Source organism: Dunckerocampus dactyliophorus, chromosome 10 (assembly GCF_027744805.1).
Source record: "Dunckerocampus dactyliophorus isolate RoL2022-P2 chromosome 10, RoL_Ddac_1.1, whole genome shotgun sequence".
NCBI classification, from domain to species: domain Eukaryota; kingdom Metazoa; phylum Chordata; class Actinopteri; order Syngnathiformes; family Syngnathidae; genus Dunckerocampus; species Dunckerocampus dactyliophorus.
In genome coordinates, this window is record NC_072828.1 from 9,035,986 (window position 1) to 9,056,903 (window position 20,918).

A 20,918-nucleotide genomic window follows, 5' to 3' on the forward strand; every position below is an offset into this window, starting at 1 on the left:
TGAATGCACAACGCTGTAGATTGGAACCATGAGCGTGAGAGAGAGCAATACTCTGGAACCTCCACACAATAATAATGTGTTCCAAGGTCAAACTGTTGCCATCATAAAAACTTATCTTAACAGGCATACAAGTGTAAAAAGAAGTGAAGCAGTGTTAATAGCAAAAAGGTGAAAGCGATAAAGGCGGTAGATTTACTAACTAGCCACAAGTGAGCAGATGACATGCAAAGTACTACATTTATTAGCTACGTATTAGTGCATGCCTTGAAGCGCAGCCTTGTTTTGTTATCTCTGTTAGCTGCTAGCTAGTCGCTGTCAAGTGGTTCCTGTCATTTTGTAGCACGCCGATAGGGGGCGCAGAAGTGTTGCCACAGCATAGTACATAATAAGCAGAGCTGATAAAATAGCCACACACTGCAGAAATGTTTGACGAGGGAATGAAGGATGATTGTGGCTTTTTACACGCATGGCAACAACCAGATGTCACGCACACACAGCAAACCACAACAAGTCTCAGGCATGCTTGTATGTCTGAGGCACACAACAACAGAAGTCACATGACTGCCGTGGAGTGCATCTATTTGCAGACTTGCTATGCGCACAAGTCTGCTCAAATGGATTTCTGCTAATCCGCTGCTATTCTCATGAGGCATTTGTCCATACATTACTGAATGAAATCCATGTGAACCCTAAGCCCTCATGCACACCACCTCACTGCCACGCAAACCAGCGCCACCCCTTGATAAATACTATAGTAGACACAACAATAGGTACTACAGTAAGTACTTAGATATATCTATGCATTACATTCCATGTCAGAGTAAGGTGTGACTTCCAATGGATCAACAACCCCAGACCCTCACTGCAAGGAGACCACCTGAACAAGTGGTTGGCCCATTGCGACTCTCCAACCTGTCGCTCTCCGGTCCACAAGCACCTTAAAGCTAACCTCCCAAACAATTAGCATTAGCATTAGTACTGCAATGACGTTTGAGGGTGCAGCGCTTGAGGACTGTTTGGGCATGGGGGGGGGGTTGTTCGCTACCACCTGACCAGCATCATGGGGTTGGGGGCGAGATGTTGGGCCAATAGCGTTTGTCAAGTTGTCCATGAGATGTTAATCCAGCCTCAGACCACTTTAATACAGCGGCCGTGTAACAGGATTGGACATATTAACCCACACAGACATGGCCGCCAGCTGTTGATGGGTGGAGCAGGGAGGGAGGGGCCGATGATGGCGGTGAGGGGGGGGGGTGAAGCCTGGAAAGTGAGAGGCTGTGTGGAGCTTAGCACAGAGTGTCGAAGCCAGGAGGACTAGCGGGATGCTGATGCGGGAAGTGCTCTAGAATCAAGATCTGGTCGGGAAGCTGCCTCTTCATCTTCATTTCCTCTTTGTGATTGTTGTCTTCTTTTGGGGCCTCGCAGCGCAACCTGAGCTTTATGGCCTGCTGAGAGGGGGCGGGCCAGGCAGGTGAGCGACCATGGCGGTGGCGTTGGAAGCCGTGTGGCTGAGGGTGAAGAACGTCTGCAAACAAAATGGCCTCCTCATCATGTCGGTGCTGGCCGTGGTCATTGGATGCCTCTTGGGGTTCTTCCTGAGGACGCGGCGCCTCACGGAACAGGTCAGTCCCACCGCAACATCCTCCCGCCTCCCGACAAGTGTGACGTCACATGAGCTCAAGTATTTCCTGACACACAACTTCATCCCAGCAGCTTTTAACATTTGGCTAGTGTCACGCTAAACAAGAAGCTCCTCCCACTTTGCACCTTGACCGCGATCCTGGTCCATTTAAACTTTTAACTAACTGGTGGACAACAACTGTCTTCTTCATGGACACACCGTCCTCTACGGCCATGTTTGGACATTTTGTTGTCATCCACATGGTGGCCATCTTGCCAGCGCTCGTCTAGGAGATGACAAAAGTTGTAGAAAAGACAAACTCTGAAGGCTCATTAGTGACAACACATAATAATACCACTATTACACGTATTTTAAAGATGCTATGTAAGACCGAATTTTATTTAGTGAACTATTATTGATAGATTTAGTCATCCCGCAGATTTTATTGTAATATGTACGTGATTGATGTATTTAAATATTGTAAAAATTAATTTAAATATTAATAGGTTGTTCTTTGGAAGTACCTTGTGTCTCATGTTGAATCAACGTAGCATGTATGTGATGGTGTTTTGTTGTCAAAATGTTGCTAGCTTTAGCCGTGAAGCAACGATTGGAAACGCTAACAAGTAAAAATGGCTGTCCGGCTTAATGTTCAGTGCTTATTTTATACTTTGATCGACGGGTCGGAAAACTCTGCACACATATCCACGTGCACGGATCCCGGCAAAGACGTATGGCACCAGCTCACAGTGAATTAAAGATAAAGAACTCAAGAAAAAGCAGCTGTACGGAGGATCCGTAAACAAAACACAGCCGTCACACTGTCCCAAAAATAACCTTTCACAATGGAGGATTATCATCCAATCTAATAATTGCGTTCCATAAATGTACATCCAATAGAGTGTGTGTGTGTGTGTGTGGATTAACAATTGAAAAGAAAAAAAGGACTTTGATGGTGACTTATACTAAGATGTCAAGATGTCATGACATTAGTGTACATTCAAGTATGACGAGAACAAATGTGCACGATCCAGTACTAGACTCCTCTTTTGCTTCCGTGTCTTGTGTTTATGTTACATAGATGGTCTAATTTGCATAACTGGCCATGACGGAAGTACATGTAATTTTTTAAAAAAGGATTTAAAAAATGTTTAAACATATATTTTAAGGACAAATTTTTGTGTTATTAGAGTCAACCTGTCAGCTTTTTTTCATTTACATTATGACTTTTTGCTCTATTTTCCTATTTCTGCTGGGTTTTTTGGGGGGGTTTACTGTATTTCTACAATGTGCCACAGGTCCATTAAAAGAAAAGAGAGCCGTGATCCACAAATGCTCCCTGCGCCGCACTTTGGACAGAAGACGTGTTACTAAACGACAGAAGAGTGTCTCTGTGTTGTTGACTATTGGTCCTGCTAATCAAAGGCTGGGGTACACCCTTGTAGAGGTGTTCTGCGTGCTTCCCCACCTTGCCTTACACGGAGGAGGTAATGCACACACTTGTGGAGATGCCCTGTGTGCCAGGATCTCCACTCCTGTGGCGAGTACTTTCCCATTCGTGAATGCATTTCTTAAATGCATGCCGCAAGAAACATTTACTGTCTTTCACTTTTAACATGAACCACGTGGGAATTCGTAGCAGAGTTATGATGCATACAGCCACCTGACAGGTAGAGCCAAAACCATTCGTGGCAAATGCCAATGATCTAAAAGTTTGGAATGTAGTACACAGATAGGTAATCAAAGAAATACAGTATATACGTATACAGTGCCGCTGCATCACAACATATTATAGCAATCCACTGATGCTGTCTATACAAATGTACCGCTTAGTGGCATCAAAGTCAATGTAATCTGATTAGACCCTTTGTCAGTGGTATGATCTTTGAGCGATCCTGTGACACAATTTGGGGGAAAGGGAAACCTAGCTGCACATTTGGTTCTCTGAATTCTTTGAGAAAAGTCTTTTAAAAAGAGAAAAGCCTTTAGTATTAGCACATAGCAATAACATTAGTGTGAATGCTTCATTACACCATACTCCATTGAAGTAACATCTCTAACTAGTGGCATGGCATGCGTATTGCAGTATTTTCACTCCTTTTTGCATGTCAGTGTGAACCAGTGACTGAAAATACATGATATCAAATGTTCATTATTTAAATGGATTTATTTAAACCTCAATGAACAGCTAAAAAAATATATTAATATATTAATATGTGCCCTGCGATTGGCTAGCGACCAGTCCAGGGTGTCCCCCGCCTGTCGCCCGAAGTCAGCTGGGATAGGCTCCAGCATACTCCCACGACCCTAATGAGGAGAAACGGCATCGAGGATGAATGGACGGATGGATATATTAATATATTGTTATTAATATAATAATAATAATAATAATAATAATAATAATAATAATAATAATAATAATAATAATATTACAATATTACAATATTATTATTACAATATATTATTATTATTATTATGTCATATTATAAAATACAAAGATCCATCTCAATTGACAAATTGGGTCAAATGTCTTCATGCAAATTTCTCACGGACGAATCGGCTCTAAGAGCACCACAGCGTGTTTAACCCCGCCCCTCCCCTCCCCCTGGTCAGTATGAACACAGAGATGCCGCAACACATCTTGACCAATGACATTCGACTTTAACAGAAAAAAAGATGAGGAAAAAACTAACAAGCTCCCAATTGGCTGCCAATGACGTGAACCGGCTCCTGTCTTTTATTTCAGAGAGACGATTTGAGCCGATTCGTTCGCGACTGACACATCACTAGTGTGAACAGGCATCATTTTGACATTGTTGGCAGCGTGTGAAAAATCTCACAAGTGTAAATTAAAAGTCACTTTACTCAAGGGTTGTATCGCATTTTTTTACTTCCTGCTTCATGGAAGATGTTGGCTTCTTGTGAGCTGCTATTCTCTCATTTACCTTTCTGTCAACCTTGTCATCAGGTCGGCCATTTTTATTGTTTACATCTTAGGCTGCTGATTGGCTGTAAAGGCCAAGAAAGAGGAGGTCTCGCTAATGAACTAAAAGTAGTTAGTGGACATGCATCCGTCCACAAAGAGCGCTTGTGGTGTTGTCTTGCTAAACGTGTGAGCTGCACACGACAAATGTTTGTGAACGCTGATCCTGCTCTCACACAGCAAACTAAGCTGTGGCTGCTTAATGCCTGCCAGAAAAGCGCTTTAGTCACCATTAGGCCCCGCCCCCCTCACCACGCGGCCCTTCCATCCACTCTCCTCCATCACAGCTTGTCACCTGATGTCCTCTGTTCCTCTTTGCTTCTTCAAACACCACTCATGCAACTTCCGCTTCCTGTTGTTGGCCTCATAGGACAGCTTTTCATAGCTCACATGTCATTATTAATGTCATATATTCATTTATATCATCTGTCATTACGTATAAAATAGTTATATTGATGCCATGTTTGTGTAACTATTATTCTCCCATCATAATGCAAGTTAGGGCAGATGTTCATGCAAGGGCATTTGAAGGGAGATGTAGGTCACCCGCACTCTTCATTCAGTGTTCCCAGCAAAGGAATATTCCTTCTTTAAAGCACACAGCTCGGACCTGGAAGCAAAGCAGCTTTCCCCCCCACTCTTGACTCGCTGCCAGATTGATTTGGACCAAGCGGCGCCGCCACTTCTGGCTGCAGAACACGACAGCTGATGGGGAACAGCTGCTGCGTCACACTGCAACACAGCAAAATCCTGTCAGATCGGCAAACTGCCGCCAAACTGTCACCAGAACCCTCTGACCCGGAAACATGTCACGTCTGTTATCGTGCAACCCGACGTCACAGAGGCATTTTACTGTCAGCCCAAATGCCGTTTGGCATGTCCGAATCGTCTTGTTCATTAGAACACCAACACTGCTGACTTGATGTTACAGTATTGACTTGATGTCACGTTGACTTGATGATGTCATAGTGTTGACTTGATGATACCACAGTGTTGAATTGATGTCATTGTGTTAACATGATGATGTCACGATGTTGATCCAATGACGAACTTTTTTAAAAGAACATTTAGAAGTTCTTTTAAATCAGATGGAATTGTTGCTTAAGTTCATCCACTTTTAGGTGACTTATAAGCCATACTTGATCATACATGTGCACTGTACTCTAGGGCTGGGCATCGTTTGAATTTGAGCAACTCGGGTTCAGATTCTGATTCTTTGTTTTGATTCCGGTTCCTAACGATTCTCGATTCCGATTCTTTTCAGGGGTAGGGTCATAAAAGTTTGCATGGTTTAAATGAAGGTGGTAAACCAAATTCTTGGATGAAATGTCTGAATGTCTCAGTGATGTTTTAAAATTAGGTATGTGAACTTTTTATGAATTACCTTACCATGAATTTCTCACAAGGCTATTTTCAACCAATATATAAATATCAAACCATTGAACTTGAACATAAATGTTTTGAAGTCTCTTTACGTACAGTAGGAATACACATTCACAAATGATTTTTATTTTTGAAAGCCTCATGAAAAACCAATTACACATATCCTCTTGTTTATGGCCTCCATTGCAGACAAGACAAAGTATAACTTAACCATGTTACTGAGTTCCTACTAAGCTGCATGCAGGATATCAAACAAGTACGGTGAATAATAAAACACTTAACGCGAGGTCTGGTCAACTTCCTGGCTAAAGCTAGCGTTAACGTCAAGTCAAGTTGTCTATGAAAAAGTACACAGCCTTACGTTAGCTGGATATATGAGTTGGCCACCGTATTTGCAGTATAGAGTATAATTTGTTTGCTGCTTCAATGGTTGGCATAAGAGCGACGTAATTTATTGTTTTACTTACCTGACTGGAAGAAGTCCGGCGTAGCGCATCAAAAACAGGGTACTCCGTACACCGTGAATCTGGAGTTGTTAAATCATGTTAGTGGTGCACTCTCCTTTCATTCCTGTTCATTTTTTTTTGCAGAATTTAAGCCAACGCGCCATCGCACACATGTTTGAAATGGATGAACACAAACGCTTCATGCCACTTCTTCTTCGTTGGTGTTAAGCGGCCATTTTTTCCGTTCGTTGGTCACCGAAAGTAGGAATCCAAATAAAAAAAAATTAACCATTCTGGGAGAATCAGAATGTTCAATGCCTAACCCTACGGTTCTCATGCACACGTAGGTGCTCATGTTCTTCCAAGCTAACGTTGTGAACACAGAACACGCTTGTTGACCCTAGCATGTTGACCCTGAAGTCACCAGGAGGGTTGGTGTGCTCTCCTGACAGGAAGTGAAATATTTCCAGTTTCCTGGTGAGCTGCTGATGAGGATGCTGAAGATGTTGATTCTGCCTCTGGTCGTGTCCAGGTACTGACCTCGACATAGATCTTACTGGTGTGGCAGAACCTTTTCGAGTTCTGTTGTGTTCCACTTCCAGTTTGATGTCGGGCCTTGCGGCGCTGGACGCCAAGTGCTCCAGTCGACTGGGTCTCATCACTGTATCCTATTACCTTTGGACCACCTTTGTGGCCGTCATAGTCGGCATCATCATGGTGTCCATCATCCACCCGGGTGGCGCCGCTCAGAAGGAGGACTCGGAGGACAGCGGAAAGCCCATCATGAGTTCTGCTGACGCTCTGCTGGACCTGATCCGGTGAGGCTGTCCCACTAAAGTCCTGCTTGGTTCTGGTCATGAAGTGCTTTTTTTCTCCTAATCATCACTGTATCCCTGCAGAAACATGTTCCCGGCCAATCTGGTCCAGGCCACCTTTCAACAGGTGACACTTTAACACATGATCATCTTGTCCGCAATCGTATCATCCGCCTTGTTGGCCATCTTGGTTGTCATCATTTTCACCCATTGTGATGTTTTCCATCTTGCTCCCCATCGTGTTTGCCACCTTGCCCGCCACCACATTCAGAACGCCGACGCAAGTTTGTCGTACTCTGTTTGCGCCAGTATCGAACCAGTAGTGAGTACACCGTGCAGACCAAGCCCACGTTGGGTCAGGCGCAGTCAGAGTCCACCACACGGCGAGCGCTCATCTACGGCATCCAGGACGACAATGGAAGCGACATCCAAAACTTCTCTCTTGACCTGACTCCTCCCCCTGACGTGCTCATTAGCACCAAAGAAGGAACCAGCGACGGAATGAATGTCCTGGGAATTGTCATCTTTTCTGCCACTATGGGTATTGTTTGCATTCTTTGTATTTTCATCACCAGCAGCAGTACACAATTATTTTACTGAAAGGTGAGACTGTACTGCAGACAGCCACTAGGGGTACACTTACGCACATGGTGTCTGAGGGTTGCTGTGATATGCTGTCATGTATTAATCAATGTAGTTATGGATCTTCTTGCAGGTATCATGTTGGGCAGGATGGGTCCAAACGGCAGTGCCTTGGTCAACTTCTGTCAGAGCCTAAACGAGGCCGTGCTTCGAATAGTTGCTATTGTTATTTGGTAAGTTCAACGCATCAGTGGACACAATAAAACAACAACACCAGCTCTCCCCAAGGGAATGGTGATATTGAGGTTTTTCTAATTGCTGATCACATTGTTGTGTTTCCGTGCATGTTTGCCACTTCCTTTCGCCCCACAAGGTACTTCCCGTTTGGGATTGTGTTCCTGGTGGCCGGTAAGATCCTAGAAATGAGCGACCCGTCAGCCATGGGGAAGAAGTTGGGCTTCTACGCGGTCACGGTGGTCTTTGGCCTGGTGCTTCACGGCCTGTTCATCCTACCCGCAATGTACTTCTTTATCACCAAGAAGAGCCCCATCGTTTACATCCGCGGCATCCTGCAGGCATTGCTCATCGCCCTGGCAACCTCCTCCAGGTAACAAACCTCAGCGAGGAACATTTAGCGATGTGATCACCAGTTCGTTTCTTGTGTTGGCAGCTCCGCCACGTTGCCTATCACCTTCAAGTGCCTCCTGGAGAACAACCACATCGACCGCCGCATCATCCGCTTCGTGCTGCCGGTGGGAGCCACCATTAACATGGACGGCACGGCACTCTACGAGGCCGTGGCAGCCATCTTTATCGCTCAGGTCAACAACTATGAACTGGACTTTGGCCAGATCATCACCATCAGGTCAGTGGAGTGGCTCCCATCTTTAGCTACAACCATGGCAAATAATTAGATACACTCAGGTGGTTTGTTTTAAATGTATGTAATGTATATTTGCAGAAACAATTTTGTTAAAAAGTAAATAGTAAAGTTCCATTTATAAATAATAATAGTAATCCACTGCGTGTCCAATGATTAATCAAGTGAGTATACGGAGCATATGATGATTTTTGTGCATATTGTTACATTAAAGGGATAGTTGGGATTTTTTGACATAAAGTTGTATGGCATCCCCATCAGCAGTGTACTACAGCAACAGTGACTTACCTCCCCAATTGGTCCTGTGAGTCCAGTTCTGTCGAAACTACTTCCGCTTAGTTGCTGGGGCCATTTAAGTAAAGAGTTTGGCTTCTCAAAACAATTTGCTATCAAAAGAGTAATACATTTGCATCACAAAAATGCCTCCTCACAAAAAATGACACCTCACAAAACGCTTGGTGTTATACTGTATTTGTCTCCCGCCGTATCCGTCTCAGGTGAGGTCACAGGGACAGCAGCCTAAGCAGGGAAGCCCAGACTTCCCTCTCCCTGGCTATATTGTCCAGCTCCTCCCAGTAGATCCTGAGATGTTCCCAGGCCAGTTGAGAGACATAGTCTCTCCAACGTGTCCTGGGTCTTCCCCGAAACCCCCTCCTGATTTGACGTGCCCTGAACACCTACACAGGGAGGCGACCGGGAGGCATCCTGACCAGATGTCCGAGCCACCTAATCTGGCTCCTCTCATTGCGGAGGAGCAGCGGTTCTACTCGTAGTTTGGCAAGTTTCTTCCGGATGACAGTGCTTCTCACCTTTTATCTCTACCGGAGAGCCCAGCCACCCTAAAGAGAAAAATCATTTCGGCTGTTTGTACCCACAAGCTTGTCCTTTCAGTCACTACTCAAAGCTCATGATCATAAGTGAGTGTAGGAACATAGATTGATGGGTAAATTGAGAGCTTTGCCTTTTAGCTCAGCTCCCTCTTCATCACAACGAACCAATGCAGAGTGCAGACACCGCACCAATCCGCCTGTCGATCTCTCGTTCCATCACAGAAAACATGACATGGAATGCAGGAAGTGAATAACAAGTGTTGTAATAGATGTGGAATAGACGGAGGGTAGGATTAAATAAGCTTTGCTTCTTCCTACTCCTTTTGGACATGTGAAACTGTCAAAGAATGATTCATGAGATGAATTCCATTGTAACCTTCATGTTCAAATAAACTAAACCAAACCAAAACCAAACCACACCAATCCTTTTCTCACCCGTAAACAAGACCCCAAGGTACTTAAACTCTTCTACTTGGGGCAGGATCTCATCCCCGACACGCAGATGGCACTCCACCCTTTTCCGGGCGAGAACCATGGACTAGGACTTGGAGGTGCTGATTCTCATCCCAGCCGCTACACACTTGGCTTGAACCGATCCAGTGAGAGTTGAAGATCACGGGCCGATGTAGCTAGAAGGACCACATCATCTGCAAAAACCAGAGACCCAATCCTGCAGCCACCAAACTGTATCCTCTCAATGCTGTGTCTGCAGCCAGAAATTCTGTCCACAAAAGTAATGAACTCAGCCTTGGCCCTGGCCCTTCCAACCCTCACTGGAAACAAGTCAGACTAATTGCCGGCAATGCGGACCACGCTCTGACACCGGTCATACAGGGAGCGAACCACCTGAATTCGGTGGTCTTGTACCTCATACTCCTGGAGTGCTCCCCACAGTTTTCCTCGAGGAATACAGTCGAATGCCTTCTCCAAGTCCACAAAATACTTGTGGACTGGTTGGGGAAACTCCCACGCACCCTCAAGGACCGTGCCGAGAGTGTAGATTGGTCCACAGTTTTACAACCAGGACAAAAACCACACTTCTCCTTCTGAATCCGAGCTTCAACTATCCTGCGGATCCTCTTTTCCAGAACTCCTGAATACCAGGAAGTGTGATCCCATGATAGTTGGAACACACCCTCCAGTCCCCCTTAAAAAGGGGGACCACCACCCCAGTCTGCCAATCCACTACTGGCATTGCACCCGATGTCCACGCAATGCTGCAGATTTGTGTCAACCAAGACACCCCCAGCATCCAGTGTCTTAAGCAACTCAGGCAGGATCTCATCCACACCTGGGGCCCTGCTGCCCAGGAGCTTTTTGACCACCTCGGCAACCTCAGCCCCAGAGATAGGAGAGCCCACCATGTAGTCCGATTGAGGAGGTCTTTGAAGTATTCTTTCCACTGGTCCACACCATCTTGAGTTGAGTTCAGCAGCATACCAAACCCACCATACACGGTGATGACAGTGTACTGCTTCCCCCTCCTGAGATGGCGGATAGTGGTCCAGATTCTCTTTGAAGTCGTTCTCCATGGCTTCCACAAACTCCTCCCACATCTGAGTTTTTGCCTCTTGGTCTGCCGGTACCTATCAGCTGCGTCCGGAGTCCCATGGCCAAAAATGTCCAATAGGACTCCTTCTTTAGCTTGACAGTATCCCTCACCACTGATGTCCACCAACGGGTTCTGGGATTACTGCCACGTGTGTGTGTTTGTGTGTGTTCAACATGTTGACACTTAATAGAAACATAATCTGTTAATTATGTTTTACTTTTTGTCATTGAAAATGTGTTCACTTCCTGTGTTTAGGTGTCTCTATTTTCTAATTGTAAATATTTACAGCATATGATGATTTTTCTGCATATTGTCAAAGTTCAAACTGTCTAACAGTTGTAAAAGATGAGATAAAATAAACACACTGGGGGAAATTCCTCTGATGCCGTAGAAAATGTACAGTTAAAAACAGAAATTTAAAGTACAAAGGAAGGAGGATAAATGTGACTAAAAATACAAAACTGACTGCATAATGTGAAAGTAATAAATAAGACTATAAAAACAAACATAATGCACACAGAGTATTGCAATAGAAAAAAAATTACACAAAACGCAGATTTGTTTACAAATGTGAGGTATAACGGTATAATGCTTATTGGATGTAAGCGTAATGTAGCTGAACAACCTATAGCAAGGCATGCACAGTTATTACTTGTTTTCCTCAGATGAAAATAAACAAGTCCAATGGGGAGACTGTTTTTTCATGTAGTTACATAAACATGTGGTTATTTTCCTAAAAAAGACAAAAGCTGATGTTTACTTTTTAAAATATTCAGCTAGAGCTTAATTGACATTTTGAATTTACTTACGAGAGTACTGTAGTTGTTCAATAATAATAATCGTCCTTGACTAATCATTGTGTGCGTGTATGTGCTCTTGGCATGCATCCATCACATTTGACCTGTTTATGTTCTTCAACAAGCTTCACTACATGTGTCTACATAATGCAAATGATCCGCTTATCTCTCGGAAAAGCACCCACATGACCTCCATACAGGACCATATTCCCATCATGCCACTGCGTCACCTCTGACCCCCACCTCCACTCATGCTTGTCTTTATTTACCCGCAAGGTCCCTTTGAGATACAACATTTCTTTGTTTGCAGGGAGTCCTTGGCCAGATGGCAGCAAATGATTGAACATTTTTAAAAGACACTAATGGCTTAAAAGAGGAATTTAGAAATAAATACAATAATACTATATGTAGCTTAGCAGCATAATGTAATAGTGTATGTGCTATTAGTAAGTTAAAACAATAATACTGTATGTAGCTTAGCAGCATAATGTAATAATGTATGTGCTGTTAGTAAGTTAAAATAATGAACAGGTGTGTCTGTCCTCCTTCACAGCATCACAGCCACGGCTGCCAGCATCGGTGCTGCAGGAATCCCCCAAGCTGGACTGGTCACCATGGTGATTGTGCTCACATCCGTCGGCCTGCCAACCGATGACATCTCTCTGATCATTGCTGTGGACTGGGCGCTGTAAGTTTGTTCACGAACATCTTCTGGAACCTTTTTAGAATGCATCACCTTTCCCTCCCGCTCTACAGAGACCGATTCCGCACCATGGTGAACGTCATGGGTGATGCTTTGGCCACAGGAATCATGGCACACATCTGTAGGAAAGACTTCATGAAGGAGGGAGACGGGGTGAGTCCGCACTACCGTTGCATAGCAACAACATACAGTACATGCATGGGTACTATTGATTAGGTACACCTGACTTCATAAGTTTCATAATGATGTCATTAATTTAACAGTATTGTTAGCATTCTGGTTGTGAGAGTTGTTTTAATTGTACTACTTTGAAGATATTGTAACAGCTTTGACTTGTGTCATTGTCGCATGACGATATGGTGTTGTATAATGTTGTCTTTGTCCTCCACGTTCACCTTCTTCACTTCCTGTATCCTCACCTCCGCGTGGCATCCAGGTGCCGCTCATCTGTGAGAGTAAGCCGGCGGCCAACACGGCGATGCTCATGAACTGTCACAACAACAACGGCAACTACCGGCTCCCCTCCTCGGGAGCCAAGCACGCCCTGGTGCCCCCCGAGGTGGCTCGCCTCATGCAGCTGGAGGAGGGCGTGCGGCCGCCGCCAGACAGGAAGAAGCCCCGTGTGCCCCCGAGGCACCTCAAGAAGAACAAAGACCACTGCTCTGTGGACATGAACGGCCTGGAGACCAATGTGTAGTCTCCTCCTGGACTTGAACTTCATGTCTATCCACTGGCTCACAGCACTGGTGGGGCCCACGGCGCTCAAACACGTGCACAGGAGAAGGGACGTCAGGCACCAGCTGGTTGTCCATGTTTTGTCTTTTGTCTGAGCTGTGAAGGCTTCACAATAAGACCGATCCTTTAGAACATTTGATGTTCTCCAGGTGGACCCGCACCAGACTGGTGGTGCTAGCATGGAGCTTGTGGATCCAAAGTCACTTGTTGGATTCTGCCTTAAGACAGCGGGGGGGGTGCGAGACACTGATGAGTCAGCACAAAGTCCTTCCATTCATCCATCCATTCATCTATTCATTTAACCATCCATCCATCCATTCATCCATCCATGGCCTGGGAATACCTCAGTGTCCCCCTAGGGGAATTAGAGGACTTCTGTCTCTGCCAGTTGGAGACATATTATTATTATTATTTCATATATGTTGGATTTTTAAAAAAAAGGAAGATCAAAAGTCAGATTATGACCATTAAAGCGATGGTGCCCTGGCACCACCAGATGATCATGGCACTTACTAAGTCTGCAATCAGCTGACTACGTCACACCATGACTATACTGCTCGTAGCCACAAGGGGGCCTATTACATGGTTGCTATGATATGCTGTAATCTACAAATCCATCATCATTTCCAATTTATGACATAATCGGTCAGCGTCCAGTTTGTAAGGGAATTTTAGTTTGAACATAATTAATATCAATACATACTGACTATATATTTGATATGATAGATTGTGACATCATACAGTTTAGTTTTGCATTGAGGTTGTTCAAGTAAAAGAGTTTAGCTAAGTTTGATGTTAGCGTTCATATTATTGCTTTAAAAATCAATAATCAATTAAAGGTCACGTCATGACAACATATGACTTTGGATGTGTGTCATGCATGATGTTTATTCAAATAGAGTTGAAATTAAGGTTGGCTAATAATCATTGTGTAATATGTGTTGATGCAATACCATGTTGTTATTCTATAATTTATAGACGTTAATGTTGTGTCACTATGTGTCATTGTGTCTATGTGTTTGACAGACAAAAGAAGTGACAGTTGTGGTGTTGTCATGTATTTATATGCTGTTAGACGGACGCAAAGCAAACTTTTGCTCACATGTTTGATTCCCATGAAGCTCGGCTAGAAGGACAAGCTAGTCCAACAAGCTCAGACGAGGACACTAACTTTATCCGGTATCCTGCACCAGAAAACTGTCCTGGACCATCCTCAGGTAGGCTGGCACTCCAAAGACACTCAAAGTCTCTCCCTCCCTTTATGATGTCACCTGCTACTCCTCTGTCTCCTCCTCTCCGTCCATGTCCATTCTCCTGAATGGGGCGTCGCCGGGCCCCCCGCCGATGTCGAGCACCTGCAGGTTGGACAGGTGAGCGAAGGAGCTCTCGTCCACGGCATCCACCGACAGTCGGTTGAACCTTGGACACGACCACAAGGTCAGGTGAGACCAGATACCAGCTTATTGCCACTTGGTTGTCGTAACACTACTTGTTCACACTATATGACTGCACTAAACAAATGATATGGACATAAGTGTTGGTGTAACCAGTCTGGGATTACCACGGTCTACCGAATGAGAGTAAAGAGAGGTAGGCATCGAGCTAAAAGCCCAAGCTGTCAACTCGATGTCCAGCGCAACTCTTAACGTCAGGGAGTGAGGTTTGCCAACGCAAACGCATCTGGAGCACTGCTCATAATATATAAATGAATCGAGATGTTACACTCGATTCCTTAGTTGTCCTGTCAACATTTTGAAGAATTGTATGCCTCCAACTCTATGGGAACACTTTGATGAAGACTCTTTTCCAAGGCACATAAAGGCATGCTTTGAAGGAGTTTGCTGTAGAAGAACTCAAACATTCTTGTTTTACCGCAGGAATATGCCTTTGATGTTGGGCGTTCCTTCAAAGGCAGACGCGGGAATGCTGGAGATGCGGTTCCTCTGAAGGTAGAGGTACTCAAGAGACTCAGGCAGGTCAGACGGGATGTGTGATAGTTGGTTAGCAGACAGGTCCAGTGTCTACAATATGAATATCATAAATAACATTATTAAAATGATTCATGGAACACCAAACTAAGGAACATTCACAAGAACATAAACCAAACCAAGTTCATGCACTTAACAATGACTAGGATCATCACACCAACCCCCTGCCACTCACTGTGAGTGCACTGAGCTCCATCCAAGCCCCCTGGTAGATGGAGTTGAGTCTTAGCTCGTTCTCGCTCAGGATCAGCTTCTGCAGCTTGTCCATGCCTGTCAGAGCACCCTCCTCTATGGAGCTCAGACGGTTGTTTTTGACCTCCAGCGCCTTCAGGCTGCGAGGCAGGCCCGCTGGCAGTGAGTGAAGCGCATTCCCCGACAAGTCCAGGGTCTCCAGCAGACGCAGCTTCCTGAAGGCGTCGCGGTGCAGCTTGGCGTTACTCAGCTGGTTGTAGCTGAGGTTGAGCTCCGTCAACGTGTACAACAGCGCTAGGTCGTTGCGACCAATTTCCGTGATGGAGTTGTGGAGCAGCATGAGGGTCTTAGCCCGCCGGGGCAAGCCCCTGGGAACCCGCTCCAGCAGGTTGTTGTACATGTGAAGAGTGTGCAGCTTCTTAAGGCCCTTGGTAGCATGTAAATGAAGCGATCATTGACAAGCATCTCATCAGGTGGACAAAGGAGGTGAAAGGTACCTGGAAGGCAGCCGGGTGGATGAAACGTGAACGCAGCTTGTTGTTGTGCAGTAGAAGATACTCCAGATTCCGAACAGAAATGAGAGCGTCCGCAGGGATGCTGCGGATGGAATTCTTCTCCAGGTGCAGCAGCACCAGGTTGCGAGGGAGACCTTTGGGCACCACGCTTAAGTTGTTGTTGGACAAGTCCAAACACTCCAAGCTGTTCAAGAGGCTGAAAGACACAAGTCCTTAGACCACTTCTTGCTGCTCTTCCTTCACTGTAGGTTCTTGCCTTGTTTCTCCACCTGAAGGTCTCGTTGTCCATGCCGTCGTTGCTGAGGAGGTTGTTCTGAAGATATAGCTCACGGAGGTTTGGCATACTGTCGAAGGCTCCAGCGGGGATTTTCTCCAGCTTGTTGCTCTGTTAAAACATGGACAGATGTGAAGGTTACACCGTCTCATCCTCCAGCGAGCACACAAACATGCTTGTGAAGGACCTTCAAATGAAGACGGTACAGGGTTGGGGGCAGGTTCTTGGGGACGGTCCGCAGGAAGTTGCTGGACATGGTGAGGATTTCCAGATTGTCAGAACCGTTGAACATGTGATCTGGAAGCCCGGCATCTGTTAGCTTGTTGTTGTGGAGATACACAGACCTGGAAACATGCATTAGTGTGCCAGGAGAAGACATTGTGGAACATTCATCATCATACCTCAGCTTTGGTTTGTGGCCAAACGTGTACGGGAAGAGCTTGGTCAGCTGATTGGCAGCAAAGTCGGCACTGACCAAAGAAGGTGGTAAAACCTTCGGCGCTGAGGTTAGCTGAAAGAGTAAGAGCATGTGTTGCATGGATGGAAACATCTAGAAAGTCAGAAGCCGGACCAGGATCACTGAGAGCTCTCAGGAGATGAAGTGTGAGTCACCTTGTTGTTGGCCAGGTACAAGTAAGCCAGTTCTTCCAACATCTCAAAGCCTTCATCTTCCAGGCCTGCAAATCCCAGCAGACAGTCATTCCTACTGCAGCCATCCCATAATATGACGTGTAATATGACACACCATACTGACCATCAGTGGTGAGCCAGTTGTTCTGCAGGTTGAGCGTCTCAAGCAGATGGAGGTGAGAAAGGTGCTCCACTCTTATCTCCTCAATTTTGTTGTTCTGGGACACAGACGCAGACCACAGGTTATGACGACTGGCTCCGCCCACATGTCCACATGTCCTCACGGGTCAAACCTGTAGTGCCAGTTGGCGGGTTGTGTCCGGCAGCTCCCCAGGGAACTCTGTGAGGTCCACTCCGGCGCAGTCCACCGTCCCCTCAGCCGTACAGCTGCAATCCACCGGGCATTCACTGGGATCCGATTTCGCCACAGCGATATCAGGCTGCTTCACTGGCTCCTCTGCCTCTTGTTCCACTGGGACCTGGCCCAGAACCAACAGCCCAGCCAGGACCAGTACGCTGAGGGCCTGCGGGATGGAATGCTTGGGAAAGGCCATGCTCGCTGCTGAGAGCTCCTGTTGCAAAACAACATGTATGCTTTGGATCAAAACAAACTTTACTGGAAACAGAACCTTGTCTGAGACATTTTTAACCATAAAAGTTCTGATGTGAATCATCTTCTGGCTATGCTGGGCAGACAAGACTGTTGGGGGATTCCCAGCATGCACCCAGACAAACAAATTGATCTTTCACTAGGACGGTGTTTAACTTCACGCACTTCTGTCAGTACACTTAAATATGCGTACTATGTAGACTGTGTACTTAGTTCCTGAGGGTGTGAATTTTGACAGTGTCGTGCTGCCCCAAAATGACTACTATTTTTGTGCACTTACTTGGAATGACGATCACAATGTCACAATATATTGGCTACGTAGCCAAGATGGTGATGATACAGTACCTACGATGCACTGCATTTTGCTGTACTTCTTAGGCTGTGTTTTAATTTGCACATTTTCACATTTAGACTTAGCATTTTCAGTGCTTAAGTGCATTCCAACCAGAAGTACAGTAAAATGTAGCGCACTAGTAGTACCCAGATGTGCACTCAAACGCCCCAAATGGTGAGTGTGCAGCACCTAACCATCCTCATCATTGCCAGGAAGGGTAGGGACTAACTCAAATGGTTGCAATTTACAATTAAAAAGGAGAGAAGAAGAGGTAGCGGATAAATATTGCTATCGTCTTTTCCAGTAAGTGCGCATCAAAGTGAGTAATGGATTTGGGAGAGCACTACACTGTCAGACAGAACTGCTCAGTGTGCATAGTATACATATTGAAGTGTAAGTGAACACACATATGCACTCAAAATGCTAAGTATGGAAGTGCACAAATTGAAACAGCACGTCATAGAATGGCATAGAATAGCAAATAGCAGTATAAGGATCTGATTGGACACCTCGTAAGTGCTATGATCTTCTGGCAATGCTGTGACATCATTCCTTCTCTGGCCATGATCTAACCTTTGACTGTAGGAGGTGCTGTGACAGCCTACCACAAAAACAGCGACAACATTTTTCCTCTATGGATAAGGCATCAATCATGCAACATGCGCCATCACGCCCACTATGATCTATATTGTATGACTTGTGTTGTCATAGCAACATGCAACAAGAACAAGAACAGAGGACTCACAACAAACATGAAGCAGTCTTCTTCGACTTCAACCTTTCAGACACGCTTCAGTCCACGAGCACGCTGTCCATAGCAGGCGAGGAGTGTGCTCGACGTGCTCCAGATGTGCGACAAGAGGGAGGGACGAAGAGGAGGGAGGAAGAGGAGGGGAGAGACAGGCTGTCAAGAATCCAGAGAGAAGTTTTCTCTGGTGTTGCCGCCATGGTGGTGCTGTTCAAAGCTCTTCTCCTTCTGGACCCAATCAAAAGTGAGCGAGGGTCCAGCTCTGGTCACAATCATTGAGTTGGATGGGGAAGTTAATGTTTTATGACTATTATGGGATGAATTTGATTACACAGCACACATAAGTATTAGCACACAACAATGACACATGATATCTAGAAAATCAAAGTTGGAGGAAATCAATATCGACATATTTCATGTAAAAGACGTCATGACCTTTGACCTCTTTCTCTCCTTTGAATGTCAGCTTTTTCTGTTTGATTACGAACATCATCACTGCCTTCAAACCTTTTCTATTATTATTGTCTACCTTTATAGTTGATGCTTTTTCTCGGTCAATGGGTTAGTTTGGCTAACTAACCGACTATCGATCGCTTGGTTAGTTATTTTGCCAGTTGATTAGTAAGTCAGTTTGTTAGCTAGTTATTTAGTTGGCCCATCAGTCAGTTGGTTAGTCAGTTGTTTAGTCGGTTGGCCAATCAGTTAGTTAATCAGTCATTTGGTTCATTACTCACTCGGTTGGTTAGTAAGGTAGTCACTTGGTTAACTAGTTAGTTTGTTGGTTGATCAGTTACTTTAGGGGATACCTAAACGTTTTCCAGTGAGGGACGCATACCTGTGGCGGCTGCTGGTCATTCAAGGAGGGGAACGTCATTTTTTTCCAATCTACATCATAAATGTGTTTATTTATATGTCAATTCTGCCATGACGTCCAGCTTGCTAGCAGCTGGAGCATCTTTATTATCTTTTATTTATCTTTATTACATCTTTATTCTTTGTTTTGTTTCTTTTTTCTTTTGTTTGTTTCCTTTTTTAATTTTAACTTTTAAAAAAATATATGCTTTTTTTCTTTAATATTTCAACTTTATGCTTCTAAAATATATATTTTTTTGTCTTTATAGCATGATTTTATTATAATTATAATAATAATTATGACTTTTTTTAGAATGATTAGCATTTTTTTTCTGGTTATTAAATTAATTAAAAAAAATTCAAAATTAAGTTTCCAGAAGTTACATCTTTATTGTTTGTTTTGTTACTTTATTTTTTATTTTCACTTTTTTTTAAATATCCTTTTTTTATATTTCCACTTTATGCTTCTAAAATATATTTTTTTCCTCTTTATTTTATGATTTTATTGTTGTAAAATTATGACTTTTTTCTTGAAAGGTTACTTGATTTCTATATCCTAATATTTTAACAATTCTCATTTTTTCCTCTTATTATATTTATATATTTATTCTCTATTTTTGCTGTTTAATGGTATTGTTAGAATGTTCTGAGGACCATTAAAAAAAAATTGTGGGGGCACAAATGTCCCCCCGCCGCACTTTGGACACCGTGAGTTAGTAAGTTATTTTGTTAGTGAGTTACTTTGTTGGTTTTGGATGCAGATCCATTTAAAGGTGCTAATGGCGGTTGTTGCACTCACCTTGCACTGGGGCCAAGTGAGGCAGTGAGACCCACCACATCTAGCAGATGGCGCTGTGCTTTGTGTGTCAATTGGCAGCCACTTTGTAATACACATTACTACCATCCACAGGACTGGAGTGGACTATGTCATTTCTTTTCTTTTTTCTTTTCTTTTTTTTAAACCAAGACAAACATCAGGATGGTTTGGCCTTGAGGGGATCTGCGTTCATGTCAACACGTGTTTCATGACTTTTGCCACAAGTTAGCATTCTTGTCGATCACAACATATGGACGGCAGCTGTCGCTTGGTTCTGGCGTCCAACTATGACGGACATCTGCTTCCTTTTTATCTCTGTGCGCAATGCTAAGATAAGTGCAAGCTAGCGGCTGTCACACTTGCCGCGTGCAGCTCTGGTGTGTACCTCTGATAATGACACAAATACACAAGTGTTGCTTCTCATGACTTTGTGCTGGAGGGCCTGCTCTCTGTTTGGGGGTTCCATGCACAAAAAGTGCAGCAACACAAAAAGCATTAAATTCAAATAATGTGTGATGTAAAAGTCATCTGCTTGTTTGTAATCATTGTGACAGGTTGATTGAAACCGCTCTTCGTTGTTCCTATACTGACCTCCAAACAATCACTAGTGTGTTACATAATGCAGGAAGTT

General features: G+C 44.4%; 2 protein-coding genes across 3 annotated transcripts; one reads left to right on the forward strand and one right to left on the reverse strand.

Annotated features, from left to right (window-relative positions):
* Positions 1 to 1,279: 1,279 nt before the first annotated feature.
* slc1a7b (solute carrier family 1 member 7b) lies at positions 1,280 to 14,181 on the forward strand. Of its 2 annotated transcripts, none has more exons than XM_054788874.1 (11): positions 1,280 to 1,622; positions 6,886 to 6,965; positions 7,036 to 7,251; positions 7,333 to 7,382; positions 7,478 to 7,789; positions 7,964 to 8,063; positions 8,204 to 8,437; positions 8,501 to 8,695; positions 12,443 to 12,577; positions 12,646 to 12,745; positions 13,029 to 14,181. In XM_054788874.1, the coding sequence occupies exons 1-11, from the start codon at positions 1,482 to 1,484 to the stop codon at positions 13,287 to 13,289; spliced, it is 1,824 nt and encodes a 607-aa protein (XP_054644849.1). In that variant the 5' UTR covers positions 1,280 to 1,481; the 3' UTR covers positions 13,290 to 14,181. The 2 variants fall into 2 exon arrangements, with proteins under 2 accessions (XP_054644849.1, XP_054644848.1); XM_054788873.1 differs by having other exon boundaries at positions 7,333 to 7,375; positions 7,558 to 7,789.
* podn (podocan) lies at positions 11,193 to 18,825 on the reverse strand. The gene is made up of 11 exons (XM_054788870.1): positions 18,616 to 18,825; positions 17,220 to 17,498; positions 17,051 to 17,144; positions 16,909 to 16,973; positions 16,698 to 16,807; positions 16,484 to 16,640; positions 16,292 to 16,407; positions 16,005 to 16,218; positions 15,491 to 15,934; positions 15,200 to 15,348; positions 11,193 to 14,746 (listed from the first exon to the last, which is right to left on the reverse strand). Exons 1-11 carry the CDS (start codon positions 18,622 to 18,624, stop codon positions 14,602 to 14,604), a joined length of 1,782 nt encoding a protein of 593 aa, XP_054644845.1. The 5' UTR covers positions 18,625 to 18,825; the 3' UTR covers positions 11,193 to 14,601.
* Positions 18,826 to 20,918: the final 2,093 nt, after the last annotated feature.